This window comes from Oncorhynchus clarkii, chromosome 24 (assembly GCF_045791955.1).
Source record: "Oncorhynchus clarkii lewisi isolate Uvic-CL-2024 chromosome 24, UVic_Ocla_1.0, whole genome shotgun sequence".
Lineage (NCBI taxonomy): Eukaryota > Metazoa > Chordata > Actinopteri > Salmoniformes > Salmonidae > Oncorhynchus > Oncorhynchus clarkii.
In genome coordinates, this window is record NC_092170.1 from 34,593,825 (window position 1) to 34,618,418 (window position 24,594).

Here is a 24,594-nt window from a genome sequence, read left to right on the forward strand (position 1 = left end):
TGGTGGACTGGCAGGGAAGTACTGTCCTGACAGAGAATGGACAGGCAGGGTAGTACTCTACTTTGTTACAGACTACAGAAGCCTTGTAAATGTGATTGGTTAAATGTGGGAAACATGGGAGTTGTAGTCAGGGAAGAAGAGACAACAGAGAAAGAAAGAGAGAGATGCAGAGGAAGAGGGGATGGATAAAGGGAGAGAGAAATAAAGAGAGAAAGAAAGAGGGATATATGGGGGCGAATCATTTAACAGAAGTAGCTAACCCAGAGCCGCGAAGTGTGTGTGTCTTCCTTAGCTCTGTCTCCATGGTTACAGAGACTGCGACAAGGCTCCGAGTCGCCTTGAGGGTGACCTTGTCTCTGATAAAAACCCACAGGCACAAATAAACACACACTTACACAAACACACACAGCACAGGAGGCTGCTGAGAGGAGGACGGCTCATCATAATGGCTGGAATGGAGTGAATGGAATAGAATGGAATGGAGTGAATGGAATTGAATGGAATGGAGTGAATGGAATAGAATGGAATGGAGTGAAGGGGATAGAATGGAATGGAATGGAGTGAATGGAATAGAATGGAATGGAATGGAATGGAATGGAGTGAATGGAATTGAATGGAATGGAGTGAATGGAATATAATGGAATGGAGTGAATGGAATAGAATGGAATGGAGTGAAGGGAATAGAATGGAATGGAATGAATGGAATATAATGGAATGGAATGGAGTGAATGGAATGGAATGGAGTGAATGGAATGGAGTGAATGGAATGGAATGGAGTGAAGGGAATAGAATGGAATGGAGTGAATGGAATGGAGTGAATGGAATGGAGTGAATGGAATGGAGTGAATGGAATGGAATGGAGTGAATGGAATGGAATGAATGGAATGGAGTGAAGGGAATGGAATGTAGTGAATGGAATGGAGTGAATAGAATGGAATGGAATGGAGTGAAGGGAATAGAATGGAATGGAATGGAGTGAATGGAATGGAACGGAATGGAGTGAATGGAATGGAATGGAGTGAATGGAATGGAGTGAATGGAACGGGATGGAGTGAAGGGAATAGAACGGATTGGAATGGACTGAATGGAATGGAATGGAGTGAATGGAATGGAATGGAGTGAATGGAATGGAGTGAATGGAATGGAGTGAATGGAATGGAGTGGAGTGAATGGATTGGAGTGAATGGAATGGAGTGAATAGAATGGAATGGAATGGAGTGAAGGGAATAGAATGGAATGGAGTGAATGGAATGGAATGGAATGGAGTGAATGGAATGGAATGGAATGGAGTGAATGGAATGGAATGGAGTGAATGGAATGGAGTGAATGGAACGGAATGGAGTGAAGGGAATAGAACGGATTGGAATGGAGTGAATGGAATGGAATGGAGTGAATGGAATGGAATGGAGTGAATGGAATGGAGTGAATGGAGTGGAGTGAATGGATTGGAGTGAATGAAATGGAGTGAATGGAATGGAATGGAGTGAATGGAATGGAATGAATGGAATGGAGTGAATGAAATGGAATGGAACGGAATGGAGTGAATGGAATGGAGTGAATGGAGTGAATGGAATGGAGTGAATGGAATGGAGTGAATGGAATGGAGTGAATGGAATGGCATCAAACACATGGAATCCATGTGCTTGAAGTGTTCCATACCATTCCATTGATTCTGTTCCAGTCATTACCAGAAGCCCATCCTCCCCAATTAAGGTTTAATTAAGGTCCTCCCCAACCTCCTGTGACACACACACACTGCACACTAACAAGAGGAGAGACTTTTTGCACCTCAGAGACTATCTTGCACTGACTCACCACACATCGAATCCAATAACACACACACACACACACACACACACACACACACACACACACACACACACACACACACACACACACACACACACACACACACACACACACACACACACACACACCAATGTTCTGTATACTATTTACTACAGTGTTGAGGGAGCTAGCAGGAAAGCATTTCACTGCACCTTTTATACCTGCTGTAAACTGTGTATGTGACCAATAACATGTGATGTTTTATATGATTTGGAAGAGGAGGGAGAGCTCCTGCACGCGTCCTGGATTCTCTCCCTCTCCCTGGTGGAGGAGTGTGTAGTGGTGGAGGAGGGTGTAATGGTGGAGGACGGTGTAGTGGTGGAGGAGTGTGTAGTGGTGGTGGTCCTGGTGGAGGAATGTGTAGTGGTGGAGGAGTGTGTAGTGGTGGAGGTCCTGGTGGAGGAGTGTGTAGTGGTGGAGGTCCTGGTGGAGGGGTGTGTAGTGGTGGAGGAGGGTGTAATGGTGGAGGAGGGTGGAGGTCCTGGTGGAGGTCCTGGTGGAGGAGTGTGTAGTGGTGGAGGTCCTGGTGGAGGAGTGTGTAGTGGTGGAGGTCCTGGTGGAGGAGTGTGTAGTGGTGGAGGAGGGTGTAGTGGTGGAGGAGTGTGTAGTGGTGGAGGTCCTGGTGGAGGAATGTGTAGTGGTGGAGGAGTGTGTAGTGGTGGAGGTCCTGGTGGAGGAGTGTGTAGTGGTGGAGGTATTCTATGATTTGAAACAGGAGGAGCAGGTCCTGCCCCTGCCAGAGTTTAATTGTGGGGAGATGGTGTCAGGGACTTCTGATTGGAGAAAATCGTTCTCGTTGGCGATGATGTGCTTCACCAGACAGTTAGCTGCTTCATCTATATTAATATTCTCCTAGAGAGAGAGAGAGAGAGAGAGAGAGAGAGAGAGAGAGAGAGAGAGAGAGAGAGAGAGAGAGAGAGAGAGAGAGAGAGAGAGAGAGAGAGAGAGAGAAAGAGAGAGAGAGAGAGAGAGAGAGAGAGAGAGAGAGAGAAAGAGAGAGAGAAAGAGAGAGAGGAAAAAAACAATACATTAATTTGATTCATTTACTGTCAAACTCAGAGACCACTGCATACAGTATGTGTGAATAAGTTGGTTCTGTTTCTGTGTGTCTGTGAGTGTATTAATGTGTCTGTGAGTGTATTACTGTGTCTGTGAGTGTATTACTGTGGCTGTCAGTGTATTAATGTGGCTGTCAGTGTATTACTGTGTCTGTGAGTGTATTACTGTGGCTGTCAGTGTATTAATGTGGCTGTCAGTGTATTACTGTGGCTGTGAGTGTATTACTGTGGCTGTGAGTGTATTAATGTGGCTGTGAGTGTATTAATGTGGCTGTGAGTGTATTAATGTGGCTGTGAGTGTATTAATGTGGCTGTGAGTGTATTAATGTGGCTGTGAGTGTATTAATGTGGCTGTGAGTGTATTAATGTGGCTGTGAGTGTATTAATGTGGCTGTGAGTGTATTAATGTGGCTGTGAGTGTATTAATGTGGCTGTGAGTGTATTAATGTGGCTGTCAGTGTATTACTGTGGCTGTGAGTGTATTAATGTGGCTGTGAGTGTATTCATGTGGCTGTGAGTGTATTAATGTGGCTGTCAGTGTATTACTGTGGCTGTGAGTGTATTACTGTGGCTGTGAGTGTATTACTGTGGCTGTGAGTGTATGTCTCTTCAGTAGTGTCAGTGTATTGTTGTGTCTGTGAGTGTATTGCTGTGTCTGAGTGTATTGTTGTGGTTGTGAGTGTATTGCTGTGTCTGTGAATGTATTGTTGTCGCTGTGAGTGTATTGTTGTGTCTGTGAGTGTATTGCTGTGTCTGAGTGTATTGTTGTGGTTGTGAGTGTATTGTTGTGGCTGTGAGTGTATTGTTGTGGCTGTGAGTGTATTGTTGTGGCTGTGAGTGTATTGTTGTGGCTGTGACTGTATTGTTGTGGCTGTGAGTGTATTGTTGTGGCTGTGAATGTATTGTTGTGGCTGTGAGTGTATTGTTGTGGCTGTGAATGTATTGTTGTGGCTGTGGGTGTATTGTTGTCGCTGTGAGTGTATTGTTGTGGCTGTGAGTGTATTGTTGTCGCTGTGAGTGTATTGTTGTGGCTGTGAATGTATTGTTGTGGCTGTGAGTGTATTGTTGTGGCTGTGAATGTATTGTTGTGGCTGTGAGTGTATTGTTGTGGCTGTGACTGTATTGTTGTGGCTGTGAGTGTATTGTTGTGGCTGTGAATGTATTGTTGTGGCTGTGAGTGTATTGTTGTGGCTGTGAATGTATTGTTGTGGCTGTGAGTGTATTGTTGTCGCTGTGAGTGTATTGTTGTGGCTGTGAGTGTATTGTTGTCGCTGTGAGTGTATTGTTGTGACTGTGAGTGTATTGTTGTGACTTTGTATTGTTGTGGCTGTGAGTGTATTGTTGTGTCTGTGAGTGTATTGTTGTGGCTGTGTATTGTTGTGGCTGTGTATTGTTGTGGCTGTGAGTGTATTGTTGTGACTGTGAGTGTATTGTTGTGGCTGTGTATTGTTGTGTCTGTGAGTGTATTGTTGTGACTGTGAGTGTATTGTTGTGACTGTGAGTGTATTGTTGTGACTGTGAGTGTATTGTTGTGGCTGTGAGTGTATTGTTGTGGCTGTGAGTGTATTGTTGTGACTGTGAGTGTATTGTTGTGGCTGTGTATTGTTGTGTCTGTGAGTGTATTGTTGTGACTGTGAGTGTATTGTTGTGAATGTGAGTGTATTGTTGTGGCTGTGAGTGTATTGTTGTGACTGTGAGTATATTGTTGTGGCTGTGAGTGTATTGTTGTGACTGTGACTGTATTGTTGTGGTTGTGAGTGTATTGTTGTGGCTGTGACTGTATTGTTGTGGTTGTGAGTGTATTGTTGTGGCTGTGAGTGTATGTCTCTTCAGTAGTGTCAGTGTGACGTTTTGATGCTGTGAAATAAAAGTTGGTATCCATCAATCAAACTCACACAGACACACACACACAGAGGCACAGAACGACACATACACACATACACAGAGGCACAAAACGACACAGACACCCAGACACATACACAGAGGCACACAACGACACACACACACTCACTCACTCACTCATGGGTTGATGTGCAGTGACACATCTGCATCTTCTACCTATTGCAGCGGTTTGATAATGAGACTAAAACACCAATCCACACGTTAATAATTTGGTGTGGTTTCTGTAACGAAGCCTTCGGGGTTGAGGTGAACTATGGGTTCAAGTCAGGAGAGGACAGGATCAGTGATCACTGATGAGAAGTTAATGAGAGGGAGAACATTAAGACAGGGATAAAAGTCTACAGTCTGATTTTAGAACATTTCAAGCCTCCAACAGCTGCTTCGCCAGCGACACACGCGCACACACGCGCACACACACGCACACGCACACACACAACACACACAGTCTTCCTCAGACCATGGGGTGAGTTGGGCAGCAGAATTAATTAGTTGAATATTGAATCTTCATGAGGTCCTTTATCAGCTTGCTCAGCAAGATGTGACATAGTGTAGTCTACAGCAGACTTCCTCTCTAATAACATCTTACATTACCACACACACAGAGAGAGAGAGAGAGAGAGAGAGAGAGAGAGAGAGAGAGAGAGACAGAGAGAGAGAGAGAGAGAGAGAGAGAGAGACAGAGAGAGAGAGAGAGAGAGCGAGAGAGACAGAGAGAGAGAGAGAGAGACCGAGAGAGAGAGAGAGAGAGAGAGAGAGAGAGAGAGAGAGTCTAATGTTTACTGTTAATTTTTTATTGTTTATTTCACTTTTGTTTATTATCTACTTCACTTGCTTTGGCAATGTTAACATATGTTTCACATGCCAATAAAGCCCTTGAATTGAATTGAAATTCAGTGAGAGAGAGAGAGAGAGAGAGAGAGACAGAGAGACAGAGATACAGTGCCTTGTGAAAGTATTCGGCCCCCTTGAACTTTGCGACCTTTTGCCACATTTCAGGCTTCAAACATAAAGATATAAAACTGTATTTTTTTGTGAAGAATCAACAACAAGTGGGACACAATCACGAAGTGGAACGACATTTATTGGATATTTCAAACTTTTTTAACAAATCAAAAACTGAAAAATTTTGCATGCAAAATTATTCAGCCCCCTTAAGTTAATACTTTGTAGCGCCACCTTTTGCTGCGATTACAGCTGTAAGTCGCTTGGGGTATGTCTCTATCAGTTTTGCTATCACATTCCTCCTTGCAAAACAGCTCGAGCTCAGTGAGGTTGGATGGAGAGCATTTGTGAACAGCAGTTTTCAGTTCTTTCCACAGATTCTCGATTGGATTCAGGTCTGGACTTTGACTTGGCCATTCTAACACCTGGATATGTTTATTTTTGAACCATTCCATTGTAGATTTTGCTTTATGTTTTGGATCATTGTCTTGTTGGAAGACAAATCTCCGTCCCAGTCTCAGGTCTTTTGCAGACTCCATCAGGTTTTCTTCCAGAATGGTCCTGTATTTGGCTCCATCCATCTTCCCATCAATTTTAACCATCTTCCCTGTCCCTGCTGAAGAAAAGCAGGCCCAAACCATGATGCTGCCACCACCATGTTTGACAGTGGGGATGGTGTGTTCAGCTGTGTTGCTTTTACGCCAAACATAACGTTTTGCATTGTTGCCAAAAAGTTCAATTTTGGTTTCATCTGACCAGAGCACCTTCTTCCACATGTTTGGTGTGTCTCCCAGGTGGCTTGTGGCAAACTTTAAACGACACTTTTTATGGATATCTTTAAGAAATGGCTTTCTTCTTGCCACTCTTCCATAAAGGCCAGATTTGTGCAATATACGACTGATTGTTGTCCTATGGACAGAGTCTCCTACCTCAGCTGTAGATCTCTGCAGTTCATCCAGAGTGATCATGGGCCTCTTGGCTGCATCTCTGATCAGTCTTCTCCTTGTATGAGCTGAAAGTTTAGAGGGACGGCCAGGTCTTGGTAGATTTGCAGTGGTCTGATACTCCTTCCATTTCAATATTATCGCTTGCACAGTGCTCCTTGGGATGTTTAAAGCTTGGGAAATCTTTTTGTATCCAAATCCGGCTTTAAACTTCTTCACAACAGTATCTCAGACCTGCCTGGTGTGTTCCTTGTTCTTCATGATGCTCTCTGTGCTTTTAACGGACCTCTGAGACTATCACAGTGCAGGTGCATTTATACGGAGACTTGATTACACACAGGTGGATTGTTATTATCATCATTAGTCATTTAGGTCAACATTGGATCATTCAGAGTTCCTCACTGAACTTCTGGAGAGAGTTTGCTGCACTGAAAGTAAAGGGGCTGAATAATTTTGCACACCCAATTTTTCAGTTTTTGATTTGTTAAAAAAGTTTGAAATATCCAATAAATGTCGTTCCACTTCATGATTGTGTCCCACTTGTTGTTGATTCTTCACAAAAAAATACAGTTTTATATCTTTATGTTTGAAGCCTGAAATGTGGCAAAAGGTCGCAAAGTTCAAGGGGGCCGAATACTTTCGCAAGGCACTGTATATATATATGACATTTGTAATGTCTTTATTGTTTTGAAACTTCTGTATGTGTAATGTTTACTGTTAATTTGATTGTTTATTTCACTTTATATATTATCTACCTCACTTGCTTTGGCAATGTTAACACATGTTTCCCATGCCAATAAAGCCCTTGAATTGAGAGAGAGAGAGAGAGAGAGAGAGAGAGAGAGATCCTTTATAGACTCTTGTAATAGGCTTATATCACCACAAATAATAGACATACAAAAATAAAACAAAATTCAGAATGGGTTCATGTAACAGAGGGGCCTTATCTAATAGCAGGCACATGACTGGTCCACACACACACATCTCAAAGCTCTTTCTGAGAAAATCAGTCATTTGCGTCATCTTGCGTTTCCACTAAGACGTGAAGAGAAACACGTCGTCATGGAGTCTTCAGGGAGATGGACCGGACAACTCAACACCACTGGAAGGATCAAGGACTTGTCTTAATGTTCTGCACACCCCTCTCTACACCACCGTCTATAGCACTGTCTATATCACTCCATACACCACTCTCTACACCACTGTCTATAGCACTGTCTATATCACTCCATACACAGCTCTCTACACCACTGTCTATAGCACTCCATACACCACCTCTACACCACTGTCTGTAGCACTCCATACACCACTCTCTACACCACTGTCTATAACACAACATACACCACTGTCTACATCACTGTCTATATCACTCCATACACAGCTCTCATATATAGCACTCCATACACCACGCCATACACCACTGTCTATAACACGCCATACACCACTCTCTACACCACTGTTTATAGCACTCCATACACCACTCTCTACACCTCTCTCTACACCACTGTCTATAGCACGCCATACACAGCTCTCTACACCACTGTCTATAGCACGCCATACACCACTCTCGACACCACTGTCTATAGCACTCCATATACCACTCTCTACACCACTGTCTATAGCACTCCATACACCACTCTCTACACCACTGTCTATAACACTGTCTATATCACTCCATACACCACTCTCTACACCACTGTCTATAACACAACATACACCACTGTCTACATCACTGTCTATAGCACTCCATACATCACTCTACACCACTGTCTATAGCACTCCATACACCACTCTCTACACCACTGTCTATAGCACTCCATACACCACTCTACACCACTGTCTATAGCACGCCATACACCACTCTACACCACTGTCTATATCACTCCATACACCACTCTCTACACCACTGTCTATAACACAACATACACCACTGTCTACATCACTGTCTACACCACTGTCTATAGCACTCCATACACCACTCTCTACACCACTGTCTATAGCACGCCACACAACTCTCTACACCACTGTCTATAACACTGTCTATATCACTCCATACACCACTCTCTACACCACTGTCTATAGCACTCCATACACCCCTCTCTACACCACTGTCTATAACACTGTCTATAGCACTCCATACACCACTCTCTACACCACTGTCTATAGCACTCCATACACCACTCTCTACACCACTGTCTATAGCACTCCATACATCACTCTACACCACTGTCTATAGCACTCCATACACCACGCCATACACCACTCTCTACATCACTGTCTATAGCACTCCATACATCACTCTACACAACTGTCTACAGCACTCCATACACCACGCCATACACCACTCTCTACATCACTGTCTATTGCACTCCATACACCACTCTACACCACTGTCTATAGCACTCCATACACCACTCTCTACACCACTGTCTATAGCACTCCATACACCACTCTCTGCATCACTGTCTATAGCACTCCATACATCACTTTACATCACTGTCTATAGCACTCCATACATCACTCTACACCACTGTCTATAGCACTCCATACACCACGCCATACACCACTCTCTACATCACTGTCTATAGCACTCCATACATCACTCTACACCACTGTCTATAGCACTCCATACACCACGCCATACACCACTCTCTACACCACTGTCTATAGCACTCCATACACCACGCCATACACCACTCTCTACATCACTGTCTATAGCACTCCATACATCACTCTACACAACTGTCTACAGCACTCCATACACCACGCCATACACCACTCTCTACATCACTGTCTATTGCACTCCATGCACCACTCTCTACACCACTGTCTATAGCACTCCATACACCACTCTCTACACCACTGTCTATAGCACTCCATACACCACTCTCTACACCACTGTCTATAGCATGCCATACACCACTGTCTATAGCACTCCATACACCACTCTCTGCATCACTGTCTATAGCACTCCATACATCACTTTACATCACTGTCTATAGCACTCCATACATCACTCTACACCACTGTCTATAGCACTCCATACACCACGCCATACACCACTCTCTACACCACTGTCTATAGCACTCCATACACCACTCTACACCACTGTCTATAGCACTCCATACACCACTCTACACCACTCCATACACCACTCTCTACACCACTGTCTATAGCATGCCATACACCACTGTCTATAGCACTCCATACACCACTCTCTACACCACTGTCTATAGCACACCATACACCACTGTCTACATCACTGTCTATAGCACTCCATACATCACTCTACACCACTATCTATAGCATGCCATACACCACTCTCTACACCACTGTCTATAGCACTCCATACACTACTCTACACCACTGTCTATAGCACTCCATACACCACTCTCTACATCACTGTCTATAGCACTCCATACACCACTCTCTACACCCCTGTCTATAGCACTCCACACACCACTCTCTACACCACTGTCTATTGCACTCCATACACCACTCTCTACATAGCTCTCTATACCACTCTCTACATAACTCTCTATATCACTCCATACACCACTCTCTACATCCCTCACTATACATCTCTCTACACCACTTGCTATACCACTCTCTACATAACTCTCTATAGCACTCCATACACCACTCTCTACACCACTCTCTATACCACTCTCTACAACACACTATATCACGCCCTACATCACACTATATCACTCTCTACACCACTCTATACCACCACTCTATATCACTCTCTACAGCACTCTATATCATTCTCTACATCACTCTCTATCACTCTATATCACTCTCTACAGCACTCTATATCACTCTCTACAGCACTCTATATCACTCTCTACAGCACTCTATATCACTCTCTACAGCACTCTATATCACTCTCTACAGCATTCTCTACATCACTCTCTTCATCACTCTCTACACCACTCTCTACACCACTCTATATCACACTCTCCAGCACTCTCTATCACTCTCTACATCACTCTCTACACCACTCTATATCACTCTATACACCACTCTATATCACTCTCTACAGCACACTATATCACTCTCTACAGCACTCTATATCACTCTCTACAGCACTCTCTACAACACTCTATATCACTCTCTACATCACACTATATCCCTCTCTACACCACTCTATATCACTCTCTACAGCACTCTATATCACTCTCTACATCATCACTCTCTTCAGCACTCTATATAACTCTACATCACTCCATATAACACTCTATATACCACTCTGTCACTCTATATATCACTCTTTACACCACTCTCTACACCACTTGCTATACCACTCTACATAACTCTCTATAGCACTCCATACACCACTCTCTATACCACTCTCTATATCACACCCTACATCACACTATATCAGTCTCTATCACTCTATATCACTCTCTACATCACTCTCTACACCACTCCATATCACTCTCTACATCACACTATATCAATCTCTACAACACTCTATATCACAATCTACAGCACTCTATTTACACTCTTCATCACTCTCTAAATTACTCTATATCACTCTCTACATCACTCTCAACTGCATCCCAATTTCACTTTCTACACCACTCCATATCACTCTCTACATCACACTATATCAATCTCTACAACACTCTATATCACAATCTACAGCACTCTATATCACTCTCTATATCACTCTATATTACACTCTTCATCACTCTCTACATTACTCGATATCACTCTCTACATTACTCAATATCACTCTCAACAGAACTATATATCATTCTAAACCACTCTCTACAGCATTCTACATCACTCTCTACACCATTCTACATCACTCTCTACACCACTATATCACTCTCTACACCACTATATCACTCTCTACAGCACTCTGTACATCACTCTCTACAGCACTCTCTACATCACTCTCCACATCACTCTCTACATCACTCTCTCCAGCACTCTCTACAGCACTCTATAGCACTCTCTACATCACTCTCTATAGCACTCTATATCACTATATCACTCTCTCCAGCACTCTCTACAACACTCTCTCCAGCACTCTATATCACTCTCTACATCACTCTATATCACTCTCTCCAGCACTCTGTACATCACTCTCTCCAGCACTCTCTACATCACTCTCTCCAGCACTCTCCACATCACTCTCTCCAGCACTCTCTACATCACTCTCTACATCACTCTCTACAGCACTCTATATCACTCTCTACATCACTCTATATCACTCTCTCCAGCACTCTCTACATCACTCTCTCCAGCACTCTATATCACTCTCTACATCACTCTATATCACTCTCTCCAGCACTCTGTACATCACTCTCTCCAGTACTCTCTAAATCACTCTCTCCAGCACTCTCCACATCACTCTCTCCAGCACTCTCTACATCACTCTCTCCAGCACTCTCTACATCACTCTCTACAGCACTCTATATCACTCTCTACAGCACTCTATATCACTCTCTACATCACTCTCTCCAGCACTCTACATCACTCTCTGTAGCACTCTGTATCACTCTACACCACTATATTACTCAATACATCACTCTCTGTAGCACTCTATATCACTCTCTACACCACTCTCTATCACTCTCTACATCACTCTCTACACCACTCCCTACAGCACTCCCTACAGCACTCTATATCACTCTCTACAGCAGTCTATATCACTCTCTACAGCACTCTATATCACTCTCTACAGCACTCTATATCACTCTCTACAGCATTCTCTATCACACTCTCCAGCACTCTATATCACTCTCTACATCACTCTCTACAGCACTCTATATCACTCTCTACAGCACTCTATATCACTCTCTATATTACTCTCTACACCACTCTATATCACTCTCTACACCACTCTATATCACTCTCTACAGCACACTATATCACTCTCTACAGCACTCTATATCACTCTCTACAGCACTCTATATCACTCTCTACAGCACTCTATATCACTCTCTACATCATCACTCTCTTCAGCACTCTATATAACTCTACATCACTCTCTACATCCCTCCATATAACACTCTATATACCACTCTGTCACTCTATATATAACTTTTTACATCACTCTCTACACCACTTGCTATACCACTCTACATAACTCTCTATATCACTCCATACACCACTCTCTATACCACTCTCTATATCACACCCTACATCACTCTATATCACTCTCTACATCACTCTCTACAGCACTCTATATCCCTCTCTACATCATTACACCACTCAACATAAATCTTTACAGCACTCTATATCACTCTCTTCAGCACTCTATATAACTCTACATCACTCTCTACATCACTCTATATAACACTCTATACACCACTCTGTCACTATATATATCACTCTTTACACCACTCTCTACATATCTCTACACCACTTGCTATACCACTCTACATAACTCTCTATACCACTCTATATCACGCCCTACATCACACTATATCACTCTCTATCACTCTATATCACTCTCTACATCACTCTCTACATCACTCTCTACAGCACTCTCTACAGCACTCTCTACAGCACTCTATATCACTCTCTACATCACTCTATATAACATTCTCTACATCCCTCACTATACATCTCTCTACACCACTTGCTATACCACTCTCTACATAACTCTCTATAGCACTCCATACACCACTCTCTACACCACTCTATATCACGCCCTACATCACACCATATCACGCCCTACATCACACTATATCACTCTATATCCCTCTCTACAGCACTCTATATCACTCTCTACAGCACTCTATATCACTCTCTACACCACTCTAAATCACTCTCTACAGCACTCTAAATCACTCTCTACAGCACTCTATATCACTCTCTACACCACTCTATATCACTCTCTACAACACTCTATATCACGCCCTACATCACACTATATCACTCTATACCACCACTCTATATCACTCTCTACATCATTACACCACTCTACATAAATCTTTACAGCACTCTATATCACTCTCTACAGCACACTATATCACTCTCTACAGCACTCTATATCACTCTCTACAGCACTCTATATCACTCTCTACAGCACTCTATATCCCTCTCTACAGCACTCTATATCCCTCTCTACAGCACTCTATATCCCTCTCTACAGCACTCTATATCCCTCTCTACAGCACTCTATATCCTTCTCTACATCCCTCTATACATCCCTCTCTACAGCACTCTATATCCTTCTCTACATCCCTCTATACATCCCTCTCTACAGCACTCTATATCCTTCTCTACATCCCTCTATACATCCCTCTCTACAGCACTCTACATCCCCCTATACATCCCTCTCTACAGCACTCTATATCCTTCTCTACATCCCTCTATACATCCCTCTCTACAGCACTCTATATCCTTCTCTACATCACTCTCTACATCCCTCTATATCCTTCTCTACATCCCTCTATACATCCCTCTCTATCACTCTCTACATCCCTCTATACATCCCTCTCTATCACTCTCTACATCCCTCTATACATCCCTCTCTATCACTCTCTACAGCACTCTATATCCCTCTCTACAGCACTCTATATCCCTCTCTACAGCACTCTATATCCTTCTCTACATCCCTCTATACATCCCTCTCTACAGCACTCTATATCCTTCTCTACATCCCTCTATACATCCCTCTCTACAGCACTCTATATCCTTCTCTACATCCCTCTATACATCCCTCTCTACAGCACTCTATATCCTTCTCTACATCACTCTCTACATCCCTCTATATCCTTCTCTACATCCCTCTCTACATCCCTCTATACATCCCTCTCTATCACTCTCTACATCCCTCTATACATCCCTCTCTATCACTCTCTACATCCCTCTCTATCACTCTCTACATCCCTCTATACATCCCTCTCTATCACTCTCTACATCCCTCTATACATCCCTCTCTATCACTCTCTACAGCACTCTATATCACTCTCTACAGCACTCTATATCCTTCTCTACATCCCTCTATACATCCCTCTCTACAGCACTCTATATCCTTCTCTACATCCCTCTATACATCCCTCTATATCCTTCTCTACATCCCTCTCTACATCCCTCTATACATCCCTCTCTATCATTCTCTACATCCCTCTATGCATCCCTCTCTATCACTCTCTACATCCCTCTCTATCCCTCTCTATCACTCTCTACATCCCTCTATACATCCCTCTCTATCACTCTCTACATCCCTCTATACATCCCTCTCTATCACTCTATACATCCCTCTCTACAGCACTCTATATCCTTCTCTACATCCCTCTATACATCCCTCTCTATCACTCTCTACAGCACTCTATATCACTCTCTACAGCACTCTATATCCTTCTCTACATCCCTCTATACATCCCTCTCTACATCCCTCTATATCCTTCTCTACATCCCTCTCTACATCCCTCTATACATCCCTCTCTATCACTCTCTACATCCCTCTATACATCCCTCTCTATCACTCTCTACATCCCTCTCTATCACTCTCTACATCCCTCTATACATCCCTCTCTATCACTCTCTACAGCACTCTATACATCCCTCTCTACAGCACTCTATATCCTTCTCTACATCCCTCTATACATCCCTCTCTATCACTCTATACATCCCTCTCTATCACTCTCTACAGCACTCTATATCCTTCTCTACATCCCTCTATACATCCCTCTCTACAGCACTCTATATCCTTCTCTACATCCCTCTCTACATCCCTCTATACATCCCTCTCTACAGCACTCTATATCCTTCTCTACATCCCTCTATACATCCCTCTCTACAGCACTCTATATCCTTCTCTACATCCCTCTATACATCCCTCTCTACATCACTCTATATCCTTCTCTACATCCCTCTATACATCCCTCTCTATCACTCTCTACATCCCTCTCTACATCCCTCTATACATCCCTCTCTATCACTCTCTACATCCCCCTATACATCCCTCTCTATCACTCTCTTGTATTTGAGTGAAGAGGCTGAATGCTTCATGTGGTTCATTTTCCAGTGCATCCATTCCAAAGAGTTGTCTCCTCACTTCTGCCCTCTTCCTCTTCCACTCCTCAATCCAACTGGATAGGTGAAAGTATATGTAGAACTAACTTCTGGAGAGAACAAAGGCAGTCAGATAGGGACAACTTTTCAGAAATAAAATGCAGCTGCATAAATCTGGTAACCCACGGTAATGACCTTTCACCTTTTTCTGACTCTCAGAATGTAGAGCTCCACTGGCACACGGGGTTCTCGGGACAGGAGAGTGGTGTGTGTGTGTTTGATCCAACTGACTCTGCTCACTTTCAGTTCATTTGTGAAATTCCAGAGCTGTACAAGGTGCCATGACTCCATAGCATGTGAGCAGGCTGGGGCTGTATACCGTTTATACCATATACCGGGGTATTTCAATAGCGTTTTCAAACATTTAAAAATGTAAAATAAATTGTGGGAGGTTGCGTGCTAAATGATCTCCAGCTCCGGGCTCCAGCTATGCATCGTGTTGCTAACTTGGTAGCTAAGCGGCTAGATACCAACATCAAGCTTCTTTGTTACAGCAGAATCATTGAATCCCCTCCTGAATCAAGATCCATGTTTCCTAAATTGTTTTTGCGTCAATTGTTTTATATTTTTATATAATAATAATAGCTCCACTGTGTGTGCACTTCCGGTAATACCGTATACCACGGTATGGTACAGAATTGAACATCTGGACACCACCCAACTTTACCTGTGAGTGTGTGTGTGTCAGTGTGTTAACAATATGTACGGAGGTGTGAGTGTGTGTGGAGGTTTGGTAAGACATTCTCATGAATGTACTTCTGTGTGTGTACGTGTGTGTCTGTGTTCTTACCTTGGCAGAGGTCTCGTACCATCCCACAAAGCCATTCTCCTGACAGAATTTCTCCATCTGGATCCCATTGTTGGTCAGCACGTCCTGCCCCTGGTCACACTTATTAGCCAATAACACAGCGGCCACATTTTTCCCATTGGCCAGCGTGAGTTTAGAGTCCAGGTCCTCCTTCCACTTGGTGACGGCCTCGAAGGAGGACGGCCGCGTCATGTCAAACACGATGAACGCCCCCATGGCCTCACGGTAGTAGACCCGGGTCATGTTCCCAAACCGCTCCTGACCTGACACACACACACACACACACACACACAGACACAGACACACACACAGACACACACACACACACACACACACACACACACACACACACACACGCACACGCACACGCACACGCACACACACACAGACACACACACACAGTCACACACACACAGTATTGTTAGTACTGATAGCAGGACTAAACGCTATACCTTAGCCTTGTGATAAAACATGTGTCTTGTTGCCACACCACCCCTGACCCTAATACCATATCATAAGCCCTGGTAACACCACTGAGATGAAGGTTACTTTAGGCTGTAAACAACCATTTGCCTCAGGGCAAAGAGTCGACTACACAGTCCTAGTCACAGTTGTAGAGGGTCAAATTCATTAATCAATCCCGGTAAAATACGACAATGTGGACAGACAGGATACATCTCACTCCACACATAGATCAAATATACAGTACCAGTAAAAAGTTTGTCACACCTACTCATTCAAGGGCTTTTCTTTATTTTGACTATTTTCTACATTGTAGAATAATAGTGAAGACATCAAAACTATGAAATAACACATATGGCAAAGTGTTAAACAAATCAAAATATATTTTATATTTGAGATTCTTCAAAGTAGCCACCCTTTGCCTTGATGACAGCTTTGCACACTCTTTGCATTCTCTCAACCCGCTTCAATGCTCTCCAACAGTCTTGAAGGACTTCCCACATATGCTGAGCACTTGTTGGCTGTTTTCCTTCACTTCGCGGTCCAACTCATCCCAACCCATCTCAGTTGGGTTGAGGTCGGGTGATTGTGGAGGCCAGGTCATCTGATGAAGCACTCCATCACTCTCCTTCATGGTCAAATAGCCCTTACACAGCCTGGAGGTGTTGAGTCATTGTTCCGTTGTAAAACAAATGATAGTCTCACTAAGTGCAAATCAGATGGGATGGTGTATCACTGCAGAATGCTGTTGTAGCCATGCTTGTTAAGAATTCTGAAATAAATCACAGTCACCAGAAAAGCACCCCCACACCATCACACCTCATCCTAGTCCATCTGTAAATAGCCCACCCAATCTACCTACCTCATCCCCATACTGTTTTTATTTTATTTACTTTTCTGCTCTTTTGCACACCAATATCTCTACCTGCACATCATCATCTGCTCATTTATCACTCCAGTGTTAATCTGATAAATTGTAATTATTCGCTCCTATGGCCTATTTATTGCCTACCTCCTCATGCCTTTTGCACACACTGTATATATACTTTCTTTTTTCTACTGTGTCATTGATTTGTTTATTGTGTTATTGGCTTGTTTATTGTTTACTCCATGTGTAACTCTGTGTTGTTGTCTGTGTCACACTGCTTTGCTTTATCTTGGCCAGGTCGCAGTTGTAAATGAGAACTTGTTCTCAACTAGCTTACCTGGTTAAATAAAGGTGTTCTCAACTAGCCTACCTGGTTAAATAAAGGTGTTCTCAACTAGCCTACCTGGTTAAATAAAGGTGAAATAAATAAAAAAAAATCCTCCATGCTTCATGGTGGGAACCACACATGCGGAGATCATCCGTTCACCTACTCTGTCTCTCACAAAGACACGGCATTTGGAACCAATAATCGCAAATTTGGACTCATCAGACCAAAGGATAGATTTCCACCGGTCTAATGTCCATTGCTCATGTTTCTTGGCCCAAGCAAGTCTCTTCTTCTTATTGGTGTCCTTTAGTAGTGGTTTCTTTGCAGCAATTTGACCATAAAGGCCTGATTCACACAGTCTCCTCTGAACAGTTGATGTTGAGATGTGTCTGTTACTTGAACTCTGTGACACATTTATTTGGGCTGCAATTTCTGAGGCTGGTAACTAATGAAGTTCTCCTCTGCAGCAGAGGTAACTCTGGGTCTTCCTTTCCTGTGGTGGTCCTCATGAGAGACAGCATCATCATAGCGCTTGATGGTTTTTGGGACTGTACTTGAAGAAACTTTCAAAGTTCTTGAAATTTTCCAGATTGACTGACCTTCATGTCTTAAAGTAATGATGGACTGTCGTTTGTCTTTGCTTATTTGAGCTGTTCTTGCCATAATATGGGCTTGGTATTTTACCAAATAGGGCATCTTCTGAATACCACCCTACCTTCTCACAACACAACTGATTGGCTCAACGCATTAAGAAGGAAAGAAATTCCACAAATTAACTTTGAACAAGGCACACCTGTTAATTGAAATGCATTCCAGGTGACTACCTCATAGAGAGAGAGAGAGAGAGAGAGAGAGATAAATAGGGAGCCCACCAGAGAGTGAGAGAAAGAGAGAGCCCACCAGAGAGAGAGAAAGAGAGCCCACCAGAGAGAGAGAGAGAGAGAGAAAGAGGGAGCCCACCAGAGAGAGAGAGAAAGAGGGATCCCACCAGAGAGAGAGAGAAAGAGAGAGGGAGCCCACCAGAGAGAGAGAAAGAGAGAGGGAGCCCACCAGAGAGAGAGAGAAAGAGAGAGGGAGCCCACCAGAGAGAGAGAGAGAGAGGGATCCCACCAGAGAGAGAGAGAGAGAGAGAGAGAGGGATCCCACCAGAGAGAGAGAGAAAGAGAGAGGGAGCCCACCAGAGAGAGAGAGAAAGAGAGAGGGAGCCCACCAGAGAGAGAGAAAGAGAGAGGGAGCCCACCAGAGAGAGAGAGAGAGAGGGAGCCCACCAGAGAGAGAGAGAAAGAGGGAGCCCACCAGAGAGAGAGAGAGAGAGAAAGAGCCCACCAGAGAGAGAGAGAAGGGGGGGGAGCCCACCAGAGAGAGAGAGAGAGAGAGGGAGCCCACCAGAGAGAGAGAGAAAGTGGGAGCCCACCAGAGAGAGAGAGAGAGAGGGAGCCCACCAGAGAGAGAGAGAGAGAGAGCCCACCAGAGAGAGAGAGAGAGAGAGGGAGCCCACCAGAGAGAGAGAGAGAGAGAGAGAGGGGAGCCACCAGAGAGAGAGAGAGAGAGAGGGAGCCCACCAGAGAGAGAGAGAGAGCCCACCAGAGAGAGAGAGAGAGAGAGGGAGCCCACCAGAGAGAGAGAGAGAGAGAGAGGGAGCCCACCAGAGAGAGAGAGAGAGAGAGAGAGAGGGAGCCCACCAGAGAGAGAGAGAGAGAGAGGGAGCCCACCAGAGAGAGAGAGAGAGAGAGGGAGCCCACCAGAGAGAGAGAGAGAGAGAGAGAGAGAGAGAGGGAGCCCACCAGAGAGAGAGAGAGAGAGAGAGAGAGAGAGAGAGGAGGGAGCCCACCAGAGAGAGAGAGAAAGAGGGAGTCCACCAGAGAGAAAGAGGGAGCCCACCAGAGAGAGAGAAAGAGGAAGACCACCAGAGAGAGAAAGAGGGAGCCCACCAGAGAGAGAGAGAAAGAGGGAGCCCACCAGAGAGAGAGAGGTCATAGGTGTGTAAATTCCTCTGCTTACAGCAGTGTAATGAGTGGAATGTGCTACTATGACTCCATCTCCCATCACTGACTCCTATAGTTACTATCAAAGCTGTTTTACTAGTGTGTCCAGATGTTATCACAGACTCCCACGGTCACTATGAAAGCTGTTTACCAGTGTGTTCTGACGTATTCACTGTCTCCTACTGTCATTATCAAAGCTGTTTACCAGTGTGTTCAGACGTATTCACTGTCTCCTACTGTCATTATCAAAGCTGTTTACCAGTGTGTTCAGACGTATTCACTGTCTCCTACTGTCATTATCAAAGCTGTTTACCAGTGTGATCAGACGTTACTGGACACGGCCATAGTCTTTGATAGGGCCCAATCCCAAATGGACCCCTAGACCCAGGGGTGTAAAGTACTTCAGTAAAAATACTTTAAAGTACTACTTAACTAGTATCTGTATTTTACTTTACTATTTATATTTTTGACAACAGTTATTTCACTACATTCCTAAAGAAAATATTGTCTGGTTTACTCCATAAATTTTTCCTGACACCCGAACGTACTTTTTGAATGCTTAGCAGGACAGGAAAATGGTCCAATTCATTTTATCAAGAGAACATCTGGTCATCCCTACTGCCGCTGATCTGGCGGACTCACGAAATACAAATCATTTGTTTGTAAATTATGTGTGTTTGGAGTGTGCCCCCGGCTATCCGTAAATTTAAAAAACAAGAAAATCAAAGTCTGGTTTGCTTAATATATGGAATTTGAAATTATTTATATTCTGAACTAGAATATAAAAGCAACAATTTCAGAGATTTAACTGAGTTACAGTTCATAGAAGGACATCAGTCAAGAGAAATCCTTTCATTAGGCCCTAATATACGGATTTCACATGACTGGTCAGGGGCGCAGCCATAGGTGGGCCTGGAAGGGAATAGGCCCACCCACTTGGGAGCCAGGCCAACTCACTTAGGAGCCAGGCCCAGCCAATTAACATTAAATTCTCTGGCAACAGCTCTGCCTGACATTCCTGCAGTCAGCATGCCAAATGCACAGTGCCTCAAAACTTTGTGGCATTGTGTTGTATGACAAAACTGCACATTTTAGAGTGGCCTTTTGTTGTCCCCAGCACAAGGTGCACCTGTGTAATGAGCATGCTGTTTAATCAGCTTCTTGATATGCCACACCTGTCAGGTGGATGGATTATCATGACAAAGGATCAAATGCTCACTAACAGGGATGTAAACAAATCTGGGCAAAACCTTTGAGAGAAATAAGCTTTTTGTGTACAGTTGTGGCCAAAAGTTTTGAGAATGACACAAATATTAATGTTCACAAAGTCTGCTGCCTCAGTGTCTTTAGATATTTTTTTTCAGATGTTACTATGGAATACTGAAGTATAATTACAAGCATTTCATAAGTGTCAAAGGCTTTTATTGTCAATCTGCCCTGGCATGCTGTCAATTAACTTCTGGGCCACATCCAGACTGATGGCAGCCCATTCTTGCATAATCAATGCTTGGAGTTTGTCAGAATTTGTTTGTCCACCCGCCTCTTGAGAATTGACCACAAGTTCTCAATGGGATTAAGGTCTGGTGAGTTTCCTGGCCATGGACCCAAAATATCGATGTTTTGTTCCCCAAGCCACTTAGTTATCACTTTTGCCTTATGGCAAGGTGCTCCATCATGCTGGAGAAGGCATTGTTTGTCACCAAACTGTTCCTGGATGGCGGGAGAAGTTGCTCTCGGAGGATGTGCTGGTACCATTCTTTATTCATGACTGTGTCCTTAGGCAAAATTGTGAGTGAGCCCACTCCCTTAGCTGAGAAGCAACCCCACACATGAACGGTCTCAAGATGCACTCACACCTGCCTGCTGCCATTCCTCAGAAAGCTCTGTACTGGTGGTGCCCCGATCCCGATTCTGAATCAACTTTAGGAGACGTTCCTGGCGCTTGCTGGACTTTCTTGGGCGCCCTGAAGCCTTCTTCACAACAATTGAACCCCTCTCCTTCAAGTTCTTGATGATCTGATAAATGGTTGATTTAGGTGCAATCTTACTAGCAGCAATATCCTTGCCTGTGAAGCCCTTTTTGTGCAAAGCAATGATGACGGCACGTGTTTCCTTGCAGGTACCATGTTTGACAGAGGAAGAACAATGATTCCAAGCACCACCCTCCTTTTGAAGCGTCCAGTCTGTTATTTAAACTCAATCAGCATGACAGAGTGATCTCCAGCCGTGTGTTAACGAGAGAATCACTGACATGTCAGCTGGTCCTTTTGTGGCAGGGCTGAAATGCAGTGGAAATGTTTTTGGGAATTCAGTTCATTTGCATGGCAAAGAGGGACTCTGCAATTAGTGGCAATTAACTTGATCACTCTTCATAACATTCAGGAGTATATGCAAATTGCCATCATGCAAATTGAGGCAGCAGACTTTGAAAATTAATGTGTGTCATTCTCAACTTTTGGCCACGACTGTATGTAAAACTGAGATCTTTGATTTTAGGACATGAAATCAACACTTTTCATGTAGCGTTTATATTTTTGTTCTGTGTACTTTTATTTTTCATACATTTATATTTCATTTTTATAAAGTATATTTAAAATCAAATACTTTTAGACTTACTCAAGTAGTATTTTACTGGGTTAGTTTCACTTGAGTACTTTTCTATTAAAATGTATCTTTACTTTTACTTAAGTATGACAATGGTTAATTTTTCCACCACTGCCCGAGACCTAGACCTGCCCAACGCCTTATAAATGATTGGATTTGATTGATGAAAGCAATACGTTCAAGCTTCCGCCTATTAAATACGTTCTATGTACTTGTGGAGATCTGAGAGTAAGGTCTTGCCTACAGGTACATCTGAGATCGGGCCTAGGTGTGACATTCTACAAGTGTATGATCAATAGAGCAAGGCTAGTTTAAGCAAAGCACAAACTCCAGTCTGAGTTAACGTCAGCTGGTAGCCAGCTGACTACATCAAGCTAAACTGAGAAACCATCCACATGACATTGCTATTTTGGTACGGCGCTCTATTTAAATTGACCACATCGACATACACGAGTTCTTCTGACTCAACTGTACTAGCTTAGCTGTTTTGTTGCTGCAAGACGTGTTTCCTTCCAAGGCTTTGAAAGCTTGTGATCATGTAGTTACTGACGGGAATGAGTCAAAACCCCTGCGTAATGAAGGTTGAGAGCTCTTATCAGAGGCCATATAAAGCAACACTAAACACTGGGACGTTGCAATGTCTCGAACACATCCTCTTATATTAAGGGTATGAGAAAACAGTTCACAATATCCCTCCAAATTGAGCTGAATGAAGCAATGCATCTATCTATTCTGAATACAATAGGTAGCAGGGCATTCTCGATCCCGGAAGTCTTGTCGGTTCTCATTCACGATAAACCCATTCTGAGCCTCAAATCTCCCTCACGAGTGCGAGACACATGACTGTACATGCAGGCTGTACCGGCCAGAGAGTATAGAACAGAGAGCGCGCACAGAAACATCAGACGAATTTCTCCAATAACCGCCCCTCACGTGAGATAAGTTACACCGTATGCGTATTGGCCTTAACTGCCATCGGTTCCCAACATCTGCACACGAACAGGACTGTTGTGTAATATTACTTAACATAACGCTCCCTAAAATTGTTGTATTACATGTTGCCGTCAGTATACAATACATCCAATATTTTAGATACACATACTCCGTTGACCACTCCACAGAACCTAATAACTACAAGTCTCTCCCGTCTCCCCATCCCGCTTCTTACGTTGTAACTTTGACAAGCCTTCAAACCTCTTACATTAATGACATGTCATTTATCCAAGTGAGGCCAAATAGCATAATACTAAAACGGGCCTGCCTGTGACCCCATTGGAGCAGTGTCACGCGTAATGCTTCTCCTACCTGCTATGTCCCAAAGCTGTAGCCGTACGGTTTCATGGTCCCAGTTAAGGACCTTCAGGGCGAAGTCCACTCCTATTGTGGCTCGGTAGTTTGGGCTGAAGTTCTGGTGGACATAGCGCTTGATGATGCTAGTCTTGCCAACCCCCAGGTCCCCTATTACCAGGATCTTATAGAGGTGCTCCTTGTGATTGTTCTGCATGGCGACCGCGGAGCGCTACGGTAGGACATTAATACGCCGTGATGACGGTAGAGAAGAGACTGTGGAGCGGTGTGCTCCAGCGATCCTGAAGGAACGCCCAGAGAAGTGGGGCAGAAGAGGGTAACAGCGGGACCTTGTGACTGGCGGGCCTAAGGCGTGAGCGCTCGCAGCTGGGCTGACCCCATCTAAAGTTCATACCGTTATCTGAAAATGACTTTATTCTGAAAAAATAGCAAGACATGCAACGTTCCATCAAGAATATTGAAGTTGAGCACATATAGTTTAAGATTTGCCCAGAT

The 24,594-nt window shown here is 43.8% G+C and overlaps 1 protein-coding gene across 1 annotated transcript; it reads right to left on the bottom strand.

The window, feature by feature from the left end:
* On the bottom strand, positions 1 to 24,332 carry LOC139382574 (ras-related protein Rab-38-like). The gene is made up of 3 exons (XM_071126692.1): positions 24,097 to 24,332; positions 16,527 to 16,807; positions 1 to 2,700 (listed from the first exon to the last, which is right to left on the bottom strand). Exons 1-3 carry the CDS (start codon positions 24,293 to 24,295, stop codon positions 2,548 to 2,550), a joined length of 633 nt encoding a protein of 210 aa, XP_070982793.1. The 5' UTR covers positions 24,296 to 24,332; the 3' UTR covers positions 1 to 2,547.
* Positions 24,333 to 24,594: the final 262 nt, after the last annotated feature.